Below are 18,051 nucleotides of genomic sequence, written 5' to 3'. Positions count from 1 at the left end.
AAGGCTGGAGCTGGAGGCCCTATGAGGACAACGGGGCACCCAAAATGACTCATCAGCTTCAAAAAGCAAGGGCAGTGGCTCCTTAAACTGGAGAGAATGAGTACAGAACACAGGCATTGCTGACTCCCCTCTAACCTCCAGAAGCCTGTTATGCAGAGGACTGGATCTCAAGTCAAAATCCTTCCTGGTTTTTGCCCAGAACTTGCAGGCTGAACCACATTCAGGGCAAAGGAGTAGGAAGTCCAAATACAGAAACGTAATGTAGTAGTACAACGAGTTCCTTTCCAAACGTCCGGGATATTCAGCTAGAGGTGGGGATAGTGGTTCACGACCACACCGCTTGATTAACCCGAGGACCCCAACCCGGCCCTCTAACACCATTGATGCAGCATTCCAATTTAGAGTTCCCAATCCTAGATGACCAGATGCAGAAACCCGATCTCAGACCCTGCCCAGTTCTGCATGTGTGTGCACATGCATATGTGTGAAGGAGACACAGAGGAAGGCCATGTTACACAAGACAGTCCCACTCACCCCCCCCCCTCTGAGGGCCCAGGGGGTGAAGGGAGGGCACTGCCAAGTCTGGCTGCCTGCTGGCAGGGGCTTCACGCCCCACTGCAAGTCCTGCCACTCCCACTGGCCTCTGTCTCTGGCTGCATGGGACTTACAGCTTGACTGGGGAAAGTAAAAGAAGGAACTGCGCAGGTCACGAATTCCCACTGCTTCAGAGCCAGAGAGAAAGAACTACGAAGGCGCACAACATGGAGACCTGGGGGCAGGGTGCTTGCTTCTCCCCTGGTAAAAGCACGTTGCAAACGCCTGCCCTGTTCAACTCAAGTCTTGGCTAAAAGTCAGTTAAGGTATAAAATGGATCATGGTATCCTTACACATCAAAACTCAGCTTAACTTGTGAAAAAATTACAAGTACGCTCCACTGGTGTTTAAAATCAGAGTATATAGAAAGTGGCAATACCCCCCCCCCCCCGTGGTCAAGTGCATTCTCACTCTCAGTGACCCTCCAGAAGGGAACAGGCCGCCCCGTGGGTTTCTGAGACTTTCCATCTCTATAGCCCACTGGGCCTTATGGTTAGCAGCTCCATATCAGCCACTGTCTCCCCAGGGCGCCTCTAAAAAGTGGCAGAAAACAACAGTTTAAGGGTTTGCCTGTGCCGTTCTGCTGTCCATGGGGTATAACTGACTCCCTGGAAACAGAACCACAGCACCAAGCCCCCGCGGGGGCTGTGCCACAGCCAATGACCCTTGCCGGTCCCTTTTCACGGAGACTGTGCTTCTGACTCTGACAGGCTCTACCAGCTCGTCCTCATTTTCATAAAAGAAAACACAATGTAACCAAAAAGTGTTTAAGCAACTGCACTCTTGGTGTGCAGGAGACAGGAGGGGCTGCCCTGTGGAAACCGTCTCCTGCAGAGACACCCACCTGAGAGGCCTGAGTGTGTGGTAGCAGCAGTGGGTAGGGTGGTTTGGTCCTGCCTGAGCACTGCCCCCACCCCCAGCTCCAATGTGCCTGTTTTTTGAAAGCAGGCAAAGAAGAAATGTGGCCTCCTCGATGTTGCCCTTTCCTCACCTGTCCTCAGACTGCAATAAATGGGTGAACCTTTTGTTTTCCAACTATCAGTCTAGGCAAGGTCTGGCCTGCGGGTGTAAATGTGCAGGAAGGCCAGGAGATCTAGCTGGTGCCCCTCGCCACAGCACTCTCCATGCCAAGGGTGTGGCAAGACCCACTGCTGCCTCCAAAGCACCAGGGCCTACAGGAGAGAAGGGGACCAGGAGGGCCAGTCATGTGGGACTGGGCAGCACAGGGCACGGTCTGGGACCCTTGTGTCTTTGAAGCCTTTGGTGGTGAGTGGTGGAAAGGGGAATCTGAGGTCAGCCCAAGCTGCCTGGTGATCTACTTCTGACAACCCAGGGAGCCAGTTCTACTCTGACCCACACAGAGCCCCCCAGAAGCAACTGGCTCGGGTCCTTCTGTCACAATCAGGGCTCCCACTTCCTCTTCCCCAACAAGCCAGCCCAAAAGCCAAGTGGGGCTGAGCAACAGGGGTAGAGACCAGGAGTAGGGTGGGGTGGTGAGAGAGGATGCCTGTGAGGAGGGGAGTGAAGAGACGTGGCACATCCTTGGAGGGTGGATGGGGGCAGTGGGACTAACTCGCAGTGATCCCACAAGAAGGAGTACAACAGTAAAGTTTCCAAGATTGGAAACCTCTAAAAAAGGACACAACTATACCATTTTTCTGCTGGTGGATTCGAACCACTGACCTTTTTGGCTAGACAGTATACTGACCATCCATCAAACCACACTTGCTATGAGCTCCATCTTCTCTGAACTCTCCTGACCACTGCTATGACTTCTACATGGCCACCAAAGCTCTTCAAGCAGCACTGGCCTGGTCAGGGTGTCTGCTTTTCTTCCTGGACCTTGGCTGGCTAGCCCCTGCTCTCCACTCAACCACAGTGCTGCCGTGGAGCTTTCTTGGGTCGCCTTCCTGTTTCCTTCTAGACACCGGCCTCTCTAAGCTGCCTGCCTTCCTAGCTTCCTTCCTTCCCACTCCCCAAAGACAGCAGGCAGCTGTTCTCTGAATGAGTACTAGATAGCCCCTTTCCTGCCCCACCCCCAAGTTTGCCAATACAAACACCATCCTGGCTGTGTCTAGAGTGCACTGGTAGCCCTTGTCCATCCTGTAGGGGCTTCATCATGCTTGGCCGTTATACTCAAATGGCAATGGTCTCCAAAGTTTTCCTTGATCTCACTCAGGGAAACTTACGCTGGGTGCCGTCCAAAGACGGAATGGACACCCACCTCTCACTGCTGCCTCTGGAACAAGTTATTTATATTTCATTCACTCATCTATCCCTTAATCTCATGCTACTGTTTCCCCAAAGTTTTCACCAAGTCAAATTTTCACCTTCACTCAAATACTCCTAAAACATCCAGTGGCGCCCTGGTAGTGTAGTGGTTACGCACTGGGCTGTGATCCGCATGGTCGGCAGTTCTAAACTAAAAGCCGCTCCGGGGGAGAAACATTAGGCTTTTTATTCCTGTCAACGGTTACAGTCTCGGAAACCCATGGGAGTTGTTATGAGGTGGCACTGACTCTGACAGTGAGGAGGTTTTTTTTTTGGGGGGGTGGGGTTGGCGTTCCCATCTAGGAGGAGTCCTGGTAACTCAGCGGTTAAAGTGTGGCAAGTTGCATCTGCAAAGACTTACAGTCTTGGACACCCTATGAGGCAGTTCGATCGTATGGGTCTCTTTGGGTTTGGGTTTCTCTGTGTTCCACAGACTCATTTACATCTCCTCTATACATACAAGGCCCACAGTTCCAGGCCAATGACATCCCATGGTACACCTGGGTTGTATCTCCATTAAACGTTTACTTAGACATCACCCAAAGCAACTAGTGTAACATCAGGATGCTTTGATTCTTCCACCAGGAAGCTCACAGAAGGCAGAGCGGTGAGCGGAAATGAAACATCACTCAAACTGGACTAACTTCCTGACCTGTTCTGCTGGAGGTCCCTCTCTTCTTTCTCTGTATGACTGAGCTTCCAGAACCCCAACAAGCGGCACGCTGCCAGGCACACACAAAGCTGCTGCTCGGTCAAAATCACGTCCCACGAAGAAAACTCAAATTCCACACACAGGCAGCCCCGGCACAGGACATGGCACACCACACTTAGGACCACCTGGTTCCCATGTTTGGTACATGTAACCTATGGACTACAGCAGTAGTGTACATAATTTGCTGGTGTCATGGATGTAAGTTTACATGTAATGCTTTCAACCTCCAAAGACAAACGTGGATTGTATTCATAAAGATACCAGTAATAAAAGGCAGTAATAATATATATATATATTTAAACAACAAAGATACTTTGACAGAAATCAAACCAGAGGCTAAGATTTACCTAAAAGAAGAAATATATGAGCCTGATAAACTGCCAACAATTAAAATGATACAGAAGCGGAGAGCAAATGTTTTAAGAATGATGAGGGCAACGAATGTACTAATGTGCTTTACACAATTGATGGATTGTGATAAGAGTTGTATGAGCCCCTAATAAAACAATTAAAAAAAAGAATCAAGTAAATGATACAGAAGCAGTAGTCAAGAGCTCAATGAAAGAAAATTAAGAGTCCGAGCCAGACCACCACCTGTCAGGTGACCACAAGCATAAGGAAATGATTCAGTACATTCTAGCGAGAGCCCATATTTGCCTGCGAAGAGGAGCAGCAAAGCAAAGAAACAAAAGGTATGTGCGTTTTTGTTTTGTTTTGGGGTGGTGGGAGTGTGGGCCTTTTAAGTGCGAGAGCATGCCAGGAACCACCACCTCGCCCCATACACACAAAGAGTAAATATACAAATATGTTTATATAGAAAAAATATTTTATTTACTTGCCCAATCCCTAATACTCTAATGAGAACTCTAACCTTAACCCCTAACCCCAGCCAAACCCCTAACTCTTAACTCCTAATTCTAACCTTAACCTGAACTGTAACCTAATCCTAGTCCCCAAACCCAGCCCTAACCCTACCCCTAACTCAAGACCAAGCCTAGCCCTAGCCCAACCTCTAACCTTGTTTTAAACCCCTCTAAGACTCATCAGAAGGTGGTACAGACTCATATAAGGTTCCATGCAGCCCTGTTCAGAAGTGCTTCATGAACACAACACCCATAACATACATAATTCTGTGTTGTTAATTGCTGGTTTTATTTTTTCAGGCAGGGCTGGGATGTAGGGGTAAATGGCTAGGAATTAACAAGTTCCTTAGTAGTACAAAAGGTTGGAAAAACTCAAGGCCACCCACAAGTGCCTCTGAAGAAAGGCTTCGGTGTCCAGTTTGGCGGGGGTGGGGGGTGGGGGGGGGCGTGCAGGGGGTGGTGGTGGTGGTGGGGAAGCCACAGAAAACTGCATGGAATACAGGTCTACTCCAACACACACATACACATGGAGTTCCCATGATCAGTTAAAGGAGGTTACACCCAGCCAGAAAACTAACAGTAGTTAGAAAAAATTAGGAATTTTTTTTTTACTTTTTAAAACATTGTTTTTATCTTTTTCTTTTTAGTTTAAAAGTGACAGTGGTAGTTGGATGAATTTATCAAAGTGTGGGGGTGGCATGCAAACCGTCCATCAGGGCACAGGCCGATGGTGCCTCTTTGTGGGTATGGCCTTCTCCTAAGGAGGGCCCATGGAACTTTCCCTCTCTCTGCCTTTCCCTTCCTGCCTGCTCGCCTCACGAGGGCTGGAGCCCTGCCATGTTTCCACAATGTCAGATCCATGCAGGTTTGCACCCATCCGCCTGTGACCTCCCAGCATTCTGCATCACTGCATGTGGCTTCGTGAGGCTGGAGAGGGCCTATGGACTAGCACCGAACTTACAGACTTGTACTGAGCTGGGATGCTTTCTTGATATATAATCACTTCTTGATATAAAGCTCTTCCTTATACACATATGCGTCACTGGATTTGCTTCTCTGCTCAATCAGTCCTAGCACAAAGATATTTTGTTCCTTGGCCTACAAACCCTAGTTCTAGGAATTTATCCTCAAGAAATAAATGTGAATGTTCACTAACACCTTTTATTTAAGGTTTAAAAAATAAGAAAATGAATTCAAGTATCTGTTCCAAACAAGGAGAGTATAAATGATGGGGCATCCATATTTATTGCAGTTAGTACTGCAGTTAGGGTTAGAGTTATATCTGTTTGGATTGGAATTAGGTAAATGCACTGAGGTGGTACAAAACCCAAATATATCAGGAGCAAAGTGCTGAACAACTAACTCTTCATATGAAGCCTTCAAGTACTGTTAGCATGCATCAAGTATTGGACAGAATTCATGCTCTGCCAACAGAGGCCACAGAAGGCTCTCACTGGCTGTGCTATGCAACCTGCACTGTTTGTGAATTATCTACAATGCGCATTTATCTTTATAACCACAGGGTAATTTTTAAACCTTTCAGTAACCCACCGGGGCAGAATTCTAAAGAGCCCCTCTGAGAAGAAACTAACCAGGATGGACAGACAACCTGTCACAAAATTTGGGACATCTGCTAGAACCTCTATACACAAGGGGGCTTCAAAGGTTTGAGGGAATTGGGAGTAGGAGGTAATGGAAGCCTCCCATGTTATGTCTTATTTCTACTTACTCAAAGGCAGAATAAATGCTAAACAACCCAACCTACACATTCTTTTCAAATGAAAGGGCACATGGAAAACAGTTCTTCTAACTCTGGTGAGAGCAGCCCTGGTGGCCTAGTGGTTACGCGTCGGGCTGCTAACCCACCACCACGTCAGCAGCTTGAGAAAGGACCTTACTGAGAACAGTCAGAACCACACTAAGGGCCCACACAAGGCTCAAAACCCTGCATTCAGGCACTTAGGCCAATCCTCGTCGTCTCAACAAGATGTCTTCAGAAAGAATTAAAAATGCACCACAAAGAGGGTGATAGATGGTGACTCTCAGTGCAGTTGTCTTTTAATGGTAACAAATTACATAGTCAATAGAACAATGAACACACTGAGCATGATAGAATATTAGTTATTTCAATGTTCTTAAACAGATTTTTAACAGCATGAAGACATGCTTAGTACAGGTTTAGAAAAGTGACGTACATCTACATGTGGGCATAATACCATTTCAATGATGCAGATCTGCACAGGAAGAAAGATGAGGAAGAGCAATGAAACATTTCATTCAATAACAGTTTTCCCTAAATGGAATCATGGGTGATTCATTTCTTTACACTGCTCTGTGCCTTCTGATCATTCAATAGTATATAAATGTTACCTTTAATGGCTTTTGAAGTTCTGGCCTATACTGGCAGGGCTTACAAACTGCAATTTTCTTTTAGCTATTGCCATTGTTTAAAAGTTAGCCTATTAAACCTTTTCATTAACCTTTTCAAACTCTGTTCTTTAAGGTCTAGTAAAACTGAGATAAATGAACATTAGGTTGTGACTCCAAAGGGTAAAATGGTGGCAGAAGATCCTAAAAAGAGTCTCCAACCATAGCAACAGCAGTGTGTGTGTGGAATGAAGAGGAGACTTACCAAACTCAATTGGGGGGGGGGGGGGGTGTGCGACATGGCGCACTGGAGGGCGGTGTTGTGGAGGGGTGTGCTATGTGTAGCAAATGACTGACATGCCCTCATTGAACTGGGAAATGCCAGCTGTAAAACAAACGTCCAAAACCACCTTGTGGTTCTTGCGAAGCCCGAAGGAGGCAGGCGCAGGGAGGGAGCGTGTTGGAGCTCACAAAGACTCATGCACCTCGGGTGACGCATTTTCAGTTTCTGGACATGATCATTTAAGATGGACACTGTGACCGCCTGGAATATATCCAAGAGAGCAAGAGAGATGTCACAGGACCCAGAAACGTGGTGATGGGTGGGAGTGGGGTACCCTCGGGCAACTAGGTTGGTTTCAGGGAGACAGGATACTGACTACATCAAAGTCCTATGGAAGCTGGCTTGGTGAGCAGCTATCAGGAAAACAAAGCTTTACATGACAGGGAGGCAGAGTCGCGCTCTGCTCAAGGAGCAGCACGTTCTGAAGGGAATAGATAGATGGCTTTTGTACGTACTGCCCAGTACGGAAAGGAGAAGGAAAGAGAGAGGGCTGGTAAATATTTTAGAGGTCTTCTCTAATCTGGAAAAAGGTGCCAGGGAATGCAAATACACTTCCTTCTCCGCTTCTCTAGTCAACGAGATAAAGACAAAGGCATAAAGCAACAGCCTGAACACAATCACATTGAGATTTCTGTGACGAAGCAGGTAAGCCTGAGGAGATTACCTGACATTGCAGAAGTGTGCATGGCGAAAGCCAGGCCATTTCCCTATGTTCCACTGAGCACACAGTGCTAAAACACCATGGTCCTTCTGGTATCTCAAACAAGGAGTCCTAAGGGCACTGAACACAGCACAAGGGCTCTGAACGTGCAAAAGCAGGGGAAGAGTGTGCATTCCCAGCCCTGCTGCTCTGGCAAAGGAAATCAGTAGAGAAGGAGGGCTTCACACCACATTGTTTTACTTTTTAAAATGTGGGGGGGACCCTGCTGAGAGCTGAGAGTCGGGGTCTTTTCCAGCCATTCACCAGTGACGCTGCTAAGCCCCCCCCCCCCCCCCCGTTCCAGAGCAATGGTTCTTCACATGATTCTCATCAAAGATCCTTAGAGAAGTCAATGTCTTTACTCCAGAAAAAGAAAAAAAATATCATGTGTATAAATTTGTGCTTTCCGATGAGGCCCTGCTGAAAACTCTCAAATGGGATTCCATTTTTCTTCTCTTTTACGAAGAAAATCAAGGCTTTCAAAATGGCAATTTAATTCATAATAACGTATCAAATATAAAAGGAATCTTGTATCAATTAAACAGGAAGGACAGAAAAGCGGGGAAATCACACTTTAAAGGCACAATTGATACTACTACTTAGCTAGAGAGCTACATTTGTTGTGTTCCCCCCCCCCCCAAAAAATACAAAGCAGCTCAGAAGAGGCACTCTCATAAACTTTCAAAGACAAACGGAAAATATACCACCCAGTCAAAAGTTTTACTTCCACTGAGGGCCTATATTTTACAATATGCATTTGCAATCCTTTAAATTAAAAAGGTGTTTATTTCTTTGTCTTTATAAATCTATAAATTCCCAATGGAGGGAGGAATATGCTGCATTATAATTTCCTTTCCACTGTGAACTTTTCTTCCAGTTAATTAGCTTACCAAGCATGTTAGAAAAGTGGAAAATTATGACACCGTATGACAGCCAACAGTGAAAAAAAAATACTTCCAGACGCTTCATAAATTATTTATTTTAAAAAGAGAAACGAAAGAGAATTTATGAGAAATGCGATCTATGTTGTGATTTCTACCCACCCAGGTGTCTTTCTAACCTCAGGTCAAAGAGAAAGGGTGAAAAATGAGGGCTGAGAGACTTACGTTTTGCCTCCGAGAGGTTCTGGTTAGGAGACCACACCAGCATGCCAAGATTCTCTCTCTCCTGACTGCGCCTTGCCAGCTTAGCTTGGTAGAAATAAAAAAGAAAATCCTTATGTAATTATAATGATTGAACAGATCTAACGAGCAATGAGTAACATCCCCACCCAACAAGTACCACCGGCACCCTGGTCTTTGCGCCTCAGAACAACCTGAATGGAGGCTATGCAATTAGCATCCAAGCTCACGGGACAGATGGGGGAGGCTCCTGAATCAGCTAAAACAGTCCTGCTGCCAAGCCCTTTTCTGTTTTACTTTTTAAAATGAAGAACGGGTATAGTGGTTGGTAAGGGTCCTGAGTCGGCTCTGACTCAGGGACCCTGTATATTGCAGAGGGCAACACTGCCCAGTCCTGCACTCGCCTCACAATCATTGCTGTGTCTGAGCCCACTGTTGCAGCCACCGTGTCCGCGCATCTTGTCTTAAGTCTTCCTCATTTTGCTGGCGGTCTGCTTTTCCCAGTGTGATGACTGCTGTCCTGTTGCTAAGGACTAGTGCCTCATGGTAACGCATCCAAAGTGCTGAAGACAAAAGTCTCACAATCCTCCCGGATAAGAAGCCTTTTTTTGCTGTACTAAGACAGATGTGTTTGTCCAAGACCGCTGTTTGTTCTTCTGGCCGCCCGTGGTATACTGAATATTGTCCACCAATACCATTAATCCAAAGGCAATAATTCTTCAGTCTTCTTTATTAATGGTCTAGCTTTCATACACCTAAGGCAACTGAATAGACCATGACTTGGGTCAGGCGCACCTCAGCCCTCAAAGTGACCTCTGTGCACATCTGCGACGTCTGTTACTAATGGATGTTTGCAGCTGGTTCTCATTTTGAGTGGTGCCACATCAGCAAATGAAGGTCCCAAGAGTTCTGTTTCATCTACATCAGTAGGTTAAGCAGGACTTTAAAGAAGCAGCTCACCTTCCAGCCTTCTACCAGTAATGTTTTGCCGCTATTTAGGAGGTTTCACTGGCCAGTTTGTCCAGAAGGTCACCAGGTCTGTGTTCATCTGTAAGCTCCCCTGAACCCTACCTATCATGGGTGGCCCTGTGGGTATTTACAGCACCGAGGGCACAGCATCCAGCCTCACAACAACACACAAGTCAGCACAACACAACAAACTGACAAGAGGATTTAGCGGGCCGGCTAATTGTGAAGCAGGTATAGAGTTAGTCCTGCCTGACAAATGAGGACACTGAGGCAGTCATTCAACTGGCAGAGCCAGGACTCAATTGAGGCCAAGTGGCTCCAGGACCCAACACATCTACTTGCTGATCCTGGATATCCCTGAAGGAAGCTGGCATGGCAGAGTGAGCAAGTATCCTTATAGAGAGCAACTCTGAAATATTCTGTTTAGCATTCAACTACAGCAGTTTGTTTTCCTGTGGGTCTTTCCTTGGCAATCTCCCAGAGTTTGCTTTGAAGTCCTGACCCCAGACACCTTATGTGTGTGCACTGTTTCCCTCTCCTTCCCTGCCACAGGACTTTCACTGACAATAAGAAGCCAACGTTTCTTTTAACAACTTTTTTTTTGGAGGGGGGTGGGAAGGGGAGGTTGTCAATTTAACCTAAAAGGAAACACATAAAAACGCTTAAAAATCTGTATGATGATAACCAGTAGGCAAAAGTGTAAGTCGATTAGGTGCAAGCAACAGACATAGATTAGACAGGGAGACGTGAAACTTTGCTTTAGGAAAGCCACAGAGCATCTAAGGAAAGAAGGATCAGCTACTGATGACCGCAATTCATTCTTTCTAAGGGTATTTTTACCTTTTCAAGAAAATTAACTCCTCTGAAAAAAAATCAAAGTGACACACTATGAATTAGACAAAGTTAAAAATGTATTTATGGGTGGGCAAGAACAAGCTATAAAAGATGGGTAGGACAGAAAGCAACACACGGCTATGGCTGGCAGTGGGAGCCCCAGATCCATTGGCAGGCCTCTGCATACATCCAGCCTCCGGTGAAGGCCCTCTGACCAGTCCAGGGTGTGAATAGCCTTGCTATCAGACAGGGAGCGCTGTCCAGTCCATTATGACAGATGTCGTTGGGTTAAAATGCAGTCTCTTATTTGATCTCCCTTTTGACCCTCTTTAAAGTTGTTACAATTAAAAAGATAAAAATGTGGTTAGCATTGACCATCTTTGATAGCAACAGTTCATAGTAATAAATGTTAACCACAACCCCCACCCCAATTGTTCCAATCAATTGAGATGTGAAGAACAGGGGCATTGAGTAGGATTAAACACAAACAAGCCTCTCATATTTAAATGAGTTTTGAGTCTGTCAAAAACAATCATGAATATTTTTTAAATAGATGGTGCTTCAACATGCTAACAATTGAACGATCAGAATTTTAAAATACCACAAACAGACATGAAAATCTTGCGAGATCTGACAAAAGATATTTAAGGCTGTAACTATAAGTTACAAGCACCACTGGGAGAAATGAATGCCCTTAAGTCTACAGGAAGATTATATCATGGTTACTGCTCAAAGAACTCAGTACAGTTATCAGATGGCAATTCCCCACATTGCTCTCAGATTCAACACAACCGCGATCAAAATCCCAGTGCACATCTCTGTACAAATAGACAAACTGACTTTAAAATTCCTACATGAATGCAGTGTCTAACATCACAAAAATAACTCTGAAAAAGAACAGGGCTTCCACCTTCCAAATCAAGACCAGTTACAGAGATGTAGGACTCAAGAGGACAGTGTGGTATTGGCAAAAAAAAAATAAATAGAACCAAGATGAAAATAGAATCACAGGGGAACTGATTACAAGGATCCACATGTGACCTCTTCCCTGGGAGAGGGACAGCAGAGAAGGGGGGAAGGGAGACTCCAGACAGGGCAAGATATGACAAAATAACGATGTATAAATTACCAAGGGCATATGAGGGAGGGGGGAATGGGGAGGGAGGGGGGGGAAAAAAAGAGGACCTGATGCAAGGGGCTTAAGTGGAGAGCAAATGCCTTGAGAATGATTGGGGCAGGGAATGTATGGATGTGCTTTATACAATTGATGTATGTATATGTATGGATTGTGGTAAGAGTTGTTTGAGTCCCTAATAAAATGTAAAAGAAGAAAAAAAAAGAAAAGAAAATAGAATCACATACACACGATCAATTCATTTGCCACAAGGAAGCTGCAAAGGCAGTGTGCTATGAAATAAAAACTGGTTTGTTCAACAATTAATTCTGGAACAAATGAATACACAAATTAACAGGTACAATATACAATGGATTATAGACCTAGTTGTGAAACCAAAAATTGTAAAACTTCTGGAAGACATAAAATTAACTAAAAAAGAAAGAAAAAAATCTGAGGTTGGGTTCGAAAAAGAAGTCTTAGAAACACTGAAAGCATAGTGCAAAAGATAAGACTCCTTCCTCTAAGTTAGACACTATTAAAAATAAGACCTTGTGCTCTCTGAATGACATGAATGAGAAAATGCAGTCAAACCAAAGAAAATAATCACAAATCATACTAGTGATAATGATTTAGATCCAGAACATATAACAACTCTCAAAACCAAACAACAAAAACCCTGATTTTTCAAAAAGGAGCAAATTATTTCAAAATGCACTTTGCCAAAGAATAGGAACCTGGAAAACAAACAAGAAAGCAAAAACTCTCTGGGACCAAAGTAGAACTAGAACTGCCCCTGTGGGTTTCCCAAGGTCGCCTGTCTTCACGGTAACAGGGTGGCGGGGTGTTTTGACAGCTAACCAAGTGATCAGCAGCCCAATGCATAACTCACTGCACACCGTGAGGGCTCAAAATCATTACTCAGTAAAAACAAACCAACAAACCAACAACTCACTACCACAGAATCCATTCTGACTCATGGCAACCCTAGAGGACAGGTAGAACTGCCCCTGTGGGTCTCGAGACTGTCCCTCTTTACAGAGGCAAAAAGCCTCATGGTTCTCTCTCAGATCAGCTAGTGGTTTCAAACAAATTAAAACAAAAGTGACAGACCACGACACCCTATTTAAATGTATGAAATTTAAAAGAACAACAGTACCAAATGACAGGGATAAAGCGAGGTGCTGGGATGCTCACTGCTGGTGGCAGGGCACACTGTGGCCCTTGCTGATGGCAAAGGGGCTGGCAGAGTCCTGAAACCATGGAGCTGCGGAGCTGCGGCCCTCAACAGGATGGCTTCTGACAGAGTGCAGCTTAGCTTCCTTGTCACATTTCTAACACTCAGGAAACTATTGGCGGTTTCCTTCTCTGATACATTTCTGCCTCACAGCGGCTCTGACGTTGTAGGTTTTTAGTATCTGTCCATTGTATTAGACACATGGCTGGTGTGATAATGTGTATCCACAAGATCAGCTATCTTTCTATGTACACAAATACATTAAGAAGAGACTTTCAGACATCTTAAAATATCTTTAACATAACGTAACAAAACAACAAGGTTTTGATGGTATCACAGAGTAGTGCCCATTTACTACAAACCACTGCACATACCACAAATGCTTAACGTACTAGGCTGTAGGGAACTACAGATTGACTTGTACCACCCCGGGACGCAAACTGCCCCTGGGACACCTGGAAATTGTGTCGACGCACACATACAAGTCCGGGGTGGTACAGATGGCTGCACTGATCAAAAGGTTGGTATTTGAACCCACTCATGAAAGAAAAGCCTGGTTCAAAGAACTCAAACCAAATGCACGACATCAAGTGAGTGCAGACTCAGAACCCCGTTAGGCAGGCCAGGGTAGACCTGCTCCAGAGGGTTTCCGAGGCTGCTACGGAAGCGTACAGCCTCCTCCTTCTCCTAGTGAACAATTGGTGGGCTTGAAACATCAACCTTTCTGTTAGCAACCCAACACTTAAACCACGAGGCCAGCCACTGAAAACCCTGTGAGGCAGTCGCTGTATTATGAAGCATCAAGGGGGAGGATGATGTGTTTCCCTTGCTCTGAATTGACTTAAAGGCAATGGGAGCAAGTGGTGTTAAAACAAACCTAGATGCAGACAACTAGTTCAAAGCTTTACACGAACAGTTCATACAGTTGGTTAGCACGAAGGCTGAATAGGGGGTGGGGTGGGAAGGTAGGATAATGCATGTTAAATCTGGATGGTATGCAAATACCATTTTCTGGTTTGTTTGTTTGTTTTTTAATACTTGTACAATTTGAAAGCCTTTGTTAAAAAATTGCATGAATAACAACGAGCATGGGGGGAAAAGAAAATGTCTACAATGAATTGTGGTAAAGACTGTTCAACGCATCTCGCTATGAGTGAACTACTGAACTGTATGGCACGTGGAGGAAGACCAATGAAATGGTTTTTAAAACCCCCACCTTTTTAAAGAGAACTAAGGCAAAAGGAGCTACTAGTGTACGATTTGCTGTAACTTAATAAAATGTGTTCCAAATTAAAATGACCTTGACCCAAACTAAGGAAAATGTTCACCTAACCTATTTCCTGTTCTGCTCTGAAGCCTTAGTTATTTCTTACTCTGAGATGGCAAATTAGGAGTGCTGGCTGCATGGTAGGTTAAGCCTGGAAGTAGTACAACAATAGATCCTCAGGGCAGAAAACTAAATTTCTCCTCCTAGATGATCTTTGACAATGACAGGCTGAGCGAAATGGGAAAGAGAGAAGCCTCTACTAAACGATGCTGGCAAAACCGGCTACCTATTTGTAGAAGAATGAAATGGGATCCACATCTCATATACAAAAACAAACTCAAGACGGATTAAAGACCTACATGTAAAACCCAGAACTATAATCAATGAAAAAAAGAGACAAACCTAAGAGTCCTAATACATGGCATAAATGCACTATTAAACATGAAGAGAAACACAAACAGAAGACAAACTATGTGAAAATTAAGACACATGTGTGTATCAGAAAGGAGCCCTGGTGGTGTCATGGATTATACATTGCCTATTAATCATAAGGTTAGATGTTCAAACCCACCAACTGCTTCTTCAGAGAAAGATGAGGCTTTCTGCTCCCATAAAGATTTATAGCATCAGAAATCCAGAGACAGTTTTTACCCTGTCCTAAAGGGTTGCTAGGGTGGCAATGGTTTTGGTTTGGGCTATGTGCCTCAAAAGAATAAAAAGAGAACTCACAAAATGGGGAATGTTTTGACAATGACGTATTGGAAAAGAGACGAATCTTGAAATTTTATTGGACTCCCAGCATCTCAACAAGAAACACAGAGGGCATGAACTTCACAGAAGAAGACATCCAGGCTGCCACCACACTTAAGAAATGCTTGCAATCTTTGGTCACTCGAGATGCAAATCAAAACAACATAGGACATTACGTCACCACACACACACACCAAAAAGAAAGAAAAGAGAACACCACCCATGCTGGTAGTGTGTGTAGAGAGCCTGGAACCCTTTGCCCACTGCTGGTGAGTGTGTGAAATGGTGCAGCCACTATGGAAACTGGTATGGTGCTTCCTCAGATGCTGGGTTAAAATACTGTGTGGGCCAGTAATCCTCTACTTGTATAGACCCTAGAGAAATAAGACGGCTGGCAGGAGTAAGATATACACAGCACTGCTCTCAAAACAACCGAAATTGTCTATCAGAGGAAGAATGGATGCAGAAACTCGGGTCCATGCACAAAATGGAACACTACGTATGCAACACTGAGAGAGTAAGAACGCATCTGTAACAGACCTCGTTAATAAAGATAAACCTAGAGGTCTGAGTGAAATTAGCTAATCACAACAGGACAAATACTATAAAAAATGTCAAGAAAAAGGTTTTCACACTGAATATTTGTTGAGAAACAGTTTAGACTGTTGAATAAAAAATTGATCATCTGAAATGTAAAACCCTCACCTAAATTCACAGTTTAAAAAGACGTTTTGAGGCTCACTTTGAATTAGCATTTGACTTGATGGTAGTGGAAGTGATACTCTAGGGCAGCGGTTCTCAACCTGTGGGTCGCGACCTCTTTGGGGGCCATATGACCCTTTCACAGGGTTGCCCGATTCATAACAGTAGCAAAATGACTGTTATGAAGTAACAACAAAAATAATTTAGGGTGCTTTGCTCATTTGATGTATGCACAGATTGTGATAAGAGCTTTATGAGCCCCAATAAAAAGATTTAAAAAAAAAAGAAAGAAAATGATTAGGGCAAAGAATGTATGGATGTGCTTTATACAATTGATGTATGTATATGTATATGTATGGATTGTGATAAGAGTTGTATCAGCCCCTAATAAAATGTAAAAAATAAATTAATTAATGAATTTTTTAAAAAAAGACGTTTTGTTTTTAAGTAACTATTCTCCGATGGCTACCACAGGTGTAAAGAGAAGAGAGGTGAGGGGAATAGGCACACACGGGAAACTGCCTGGAAAGGACAGGATGAAACTGCAGACGACGACGAGGAGGGAAGACAGATAGAAAGGGTTTCAACAGGTTCTTAGATAACAGTCAAGTTAGGCATTATCAAGTCAAATACGGTCATGAACACACACCTCCATATTATTGCTTGCCTTGGACCTGTGGTTGATTACCTAGTAAGCACTTACCCATCCACAATGTCCCCTCCCTGGGAGCAGAGGACCATTTTCCCATCTTTGTATTGCCGCTGCTGAGGGCCCGAAATAGTGCTGTTGGGACAGTAACTGCACAGCTCCTCAGCCGCCCTGCCCCTCAAATCTAGCAAAATGTGTTCCGATTGGTATCCACAGAACAACCACTATTCCAGGAAGAAAGTTTTACACACGAATCGTGTTTTGTCCTTTGATTCCCCAGACAGGGTGAACGACCGCAGAATCTAATGCCGAGGAATTAGATGGCCAATGACTCCTAAGTGGTAACGTTTTCATTTGAACATAAATGGACCTTTCCCAGTTTCCCTTTCTTAGCCCTGGTGTCTCTTGAATTCCTTTTCTCCTAGTATGTACTCCTCACTCTGAACCACACTCGGGGTGGATGACCTCCTTAGCCACATCTCTAGTGCCAAACACTCCAAATCTAACTACCACTTAACAAGCACCGGCAACAAATCCACTGTTTAAAACTGAACACCAACTGAAGCAAATATTATTGCATTTTGCTTGGAACCATATTTTCTATCATTAAAAAAAAAACACAACCTATTTCCCTCTCCTTCCTCTACCACCAAGTTCTCTTATCTCAGAAAACTCTCGTTCAGTCACCAACATGCAGTCAGAGTCTTATAAATTATCAGGGACTGCCTCCTACGTCCCTGTCTAGCTGCCAGGTCTTTGGAAGCTGTCAATTACACTGCCTCACTTTTTCTGAGCCTTCTCTTGCCATCATCCTACCATCACCTGCAGCACTTCTTCCCAGCCCACTGACACTCATCAGCAGGGTCATATTATCAAAACCCTGCCCCTGCTGGAAGTTTCCTTAGAAAGAGTTGAGTTGGCGGAGTGGGGGTGGGGGGTGGAGAAACAACAGAATTCTTTCAAAAAGTATGACAGAGCAGGATGATAGAAGGAGTATAGACAAAGGCCACCAAAAACGTTGGCCACAGAACAAGACTATAAATTAGTTCTGGCCTTTCTGAAGACAGTTTGGTAATATATACCAAAGCCTCTAGCTAGCCAAGAACAAGTTAGCCATTGATGTGTCCAAAATTCTGTCTATAAGGTCACTCATAAATACTGCTGAAAATAGGAACAAATTAGAATTCAAATGTCCAATACGAGGCTCAACGTGTGGCATAACAGAATGGTAGGAACCATGTCAGAACTCAGAACAAGGTGGTAGACATGTGTATATGCCACGGGGAGGCCAAATACAAAGTAAACATAAGCAGGTTACAAAAGAATTGCTATAACATGATTCCATGTGGGGAAAAGAAAGCCAAATATATATGAGGGGGTTTCAACATGTTCAGGGAAGAATTCCATTTCCCATGACTTTTTTAAAGTCCCCTTGCATGTATTCCTTTAGGTGTGGCATGGATTCCTTGTATAAAGCATCAGGATTGGAGGAAGGCTATTAACAACTGCAATATGCAGATGACACACCTTACTACTGTATATACTCGTGTATAAGCTA

The 18,051-nt window shown here is 44.3% G+C and overlaps 1 protein-coding gene across 1 annotated transcript in view; it reads right to left on the bottom strand.

Annotated features, from left to right (window-relative positions):
- The window catches only part of RCOR1 (REST corepressor 1), a 108,031-nt gene that overhangs the window by 33,600 nt on the left and 56,380 nt on the right, over positions 1-18,051 (bottom strand). Inside the window, exon 3 of the mRNA XM_075532436.1 lies at positions 8,957-9,040. Coding sequence (XP_075388551.1) covers positions 8,957-9,040 — 84 coding nt within the window. The remainder of the gene's footprint in view (positions 1-8,956; positions 9,041-18,051) is intronic.

Source organism: Tenrec ecaudatus, chromosome 14 (genome assembly GCF_050624435.1).
Source record: "Tenrec ecaudatus isolate mTenEca1 chromosome 14, mTenEca1.hap1, whole genome shotgun sequence".
Classification (NCBI taxonomy): Eukaryota; Metazoa; Chordata; class Mammalia; order Afrosoricida; family Tenrecidae; genus Tenrec; species Tenrec ecaudatus.
The sequence above is the reverse complement of the archived record's forward strand: the minus strand, read 5'-3'. Positions and strand labels throughout refer to the sequence as shown.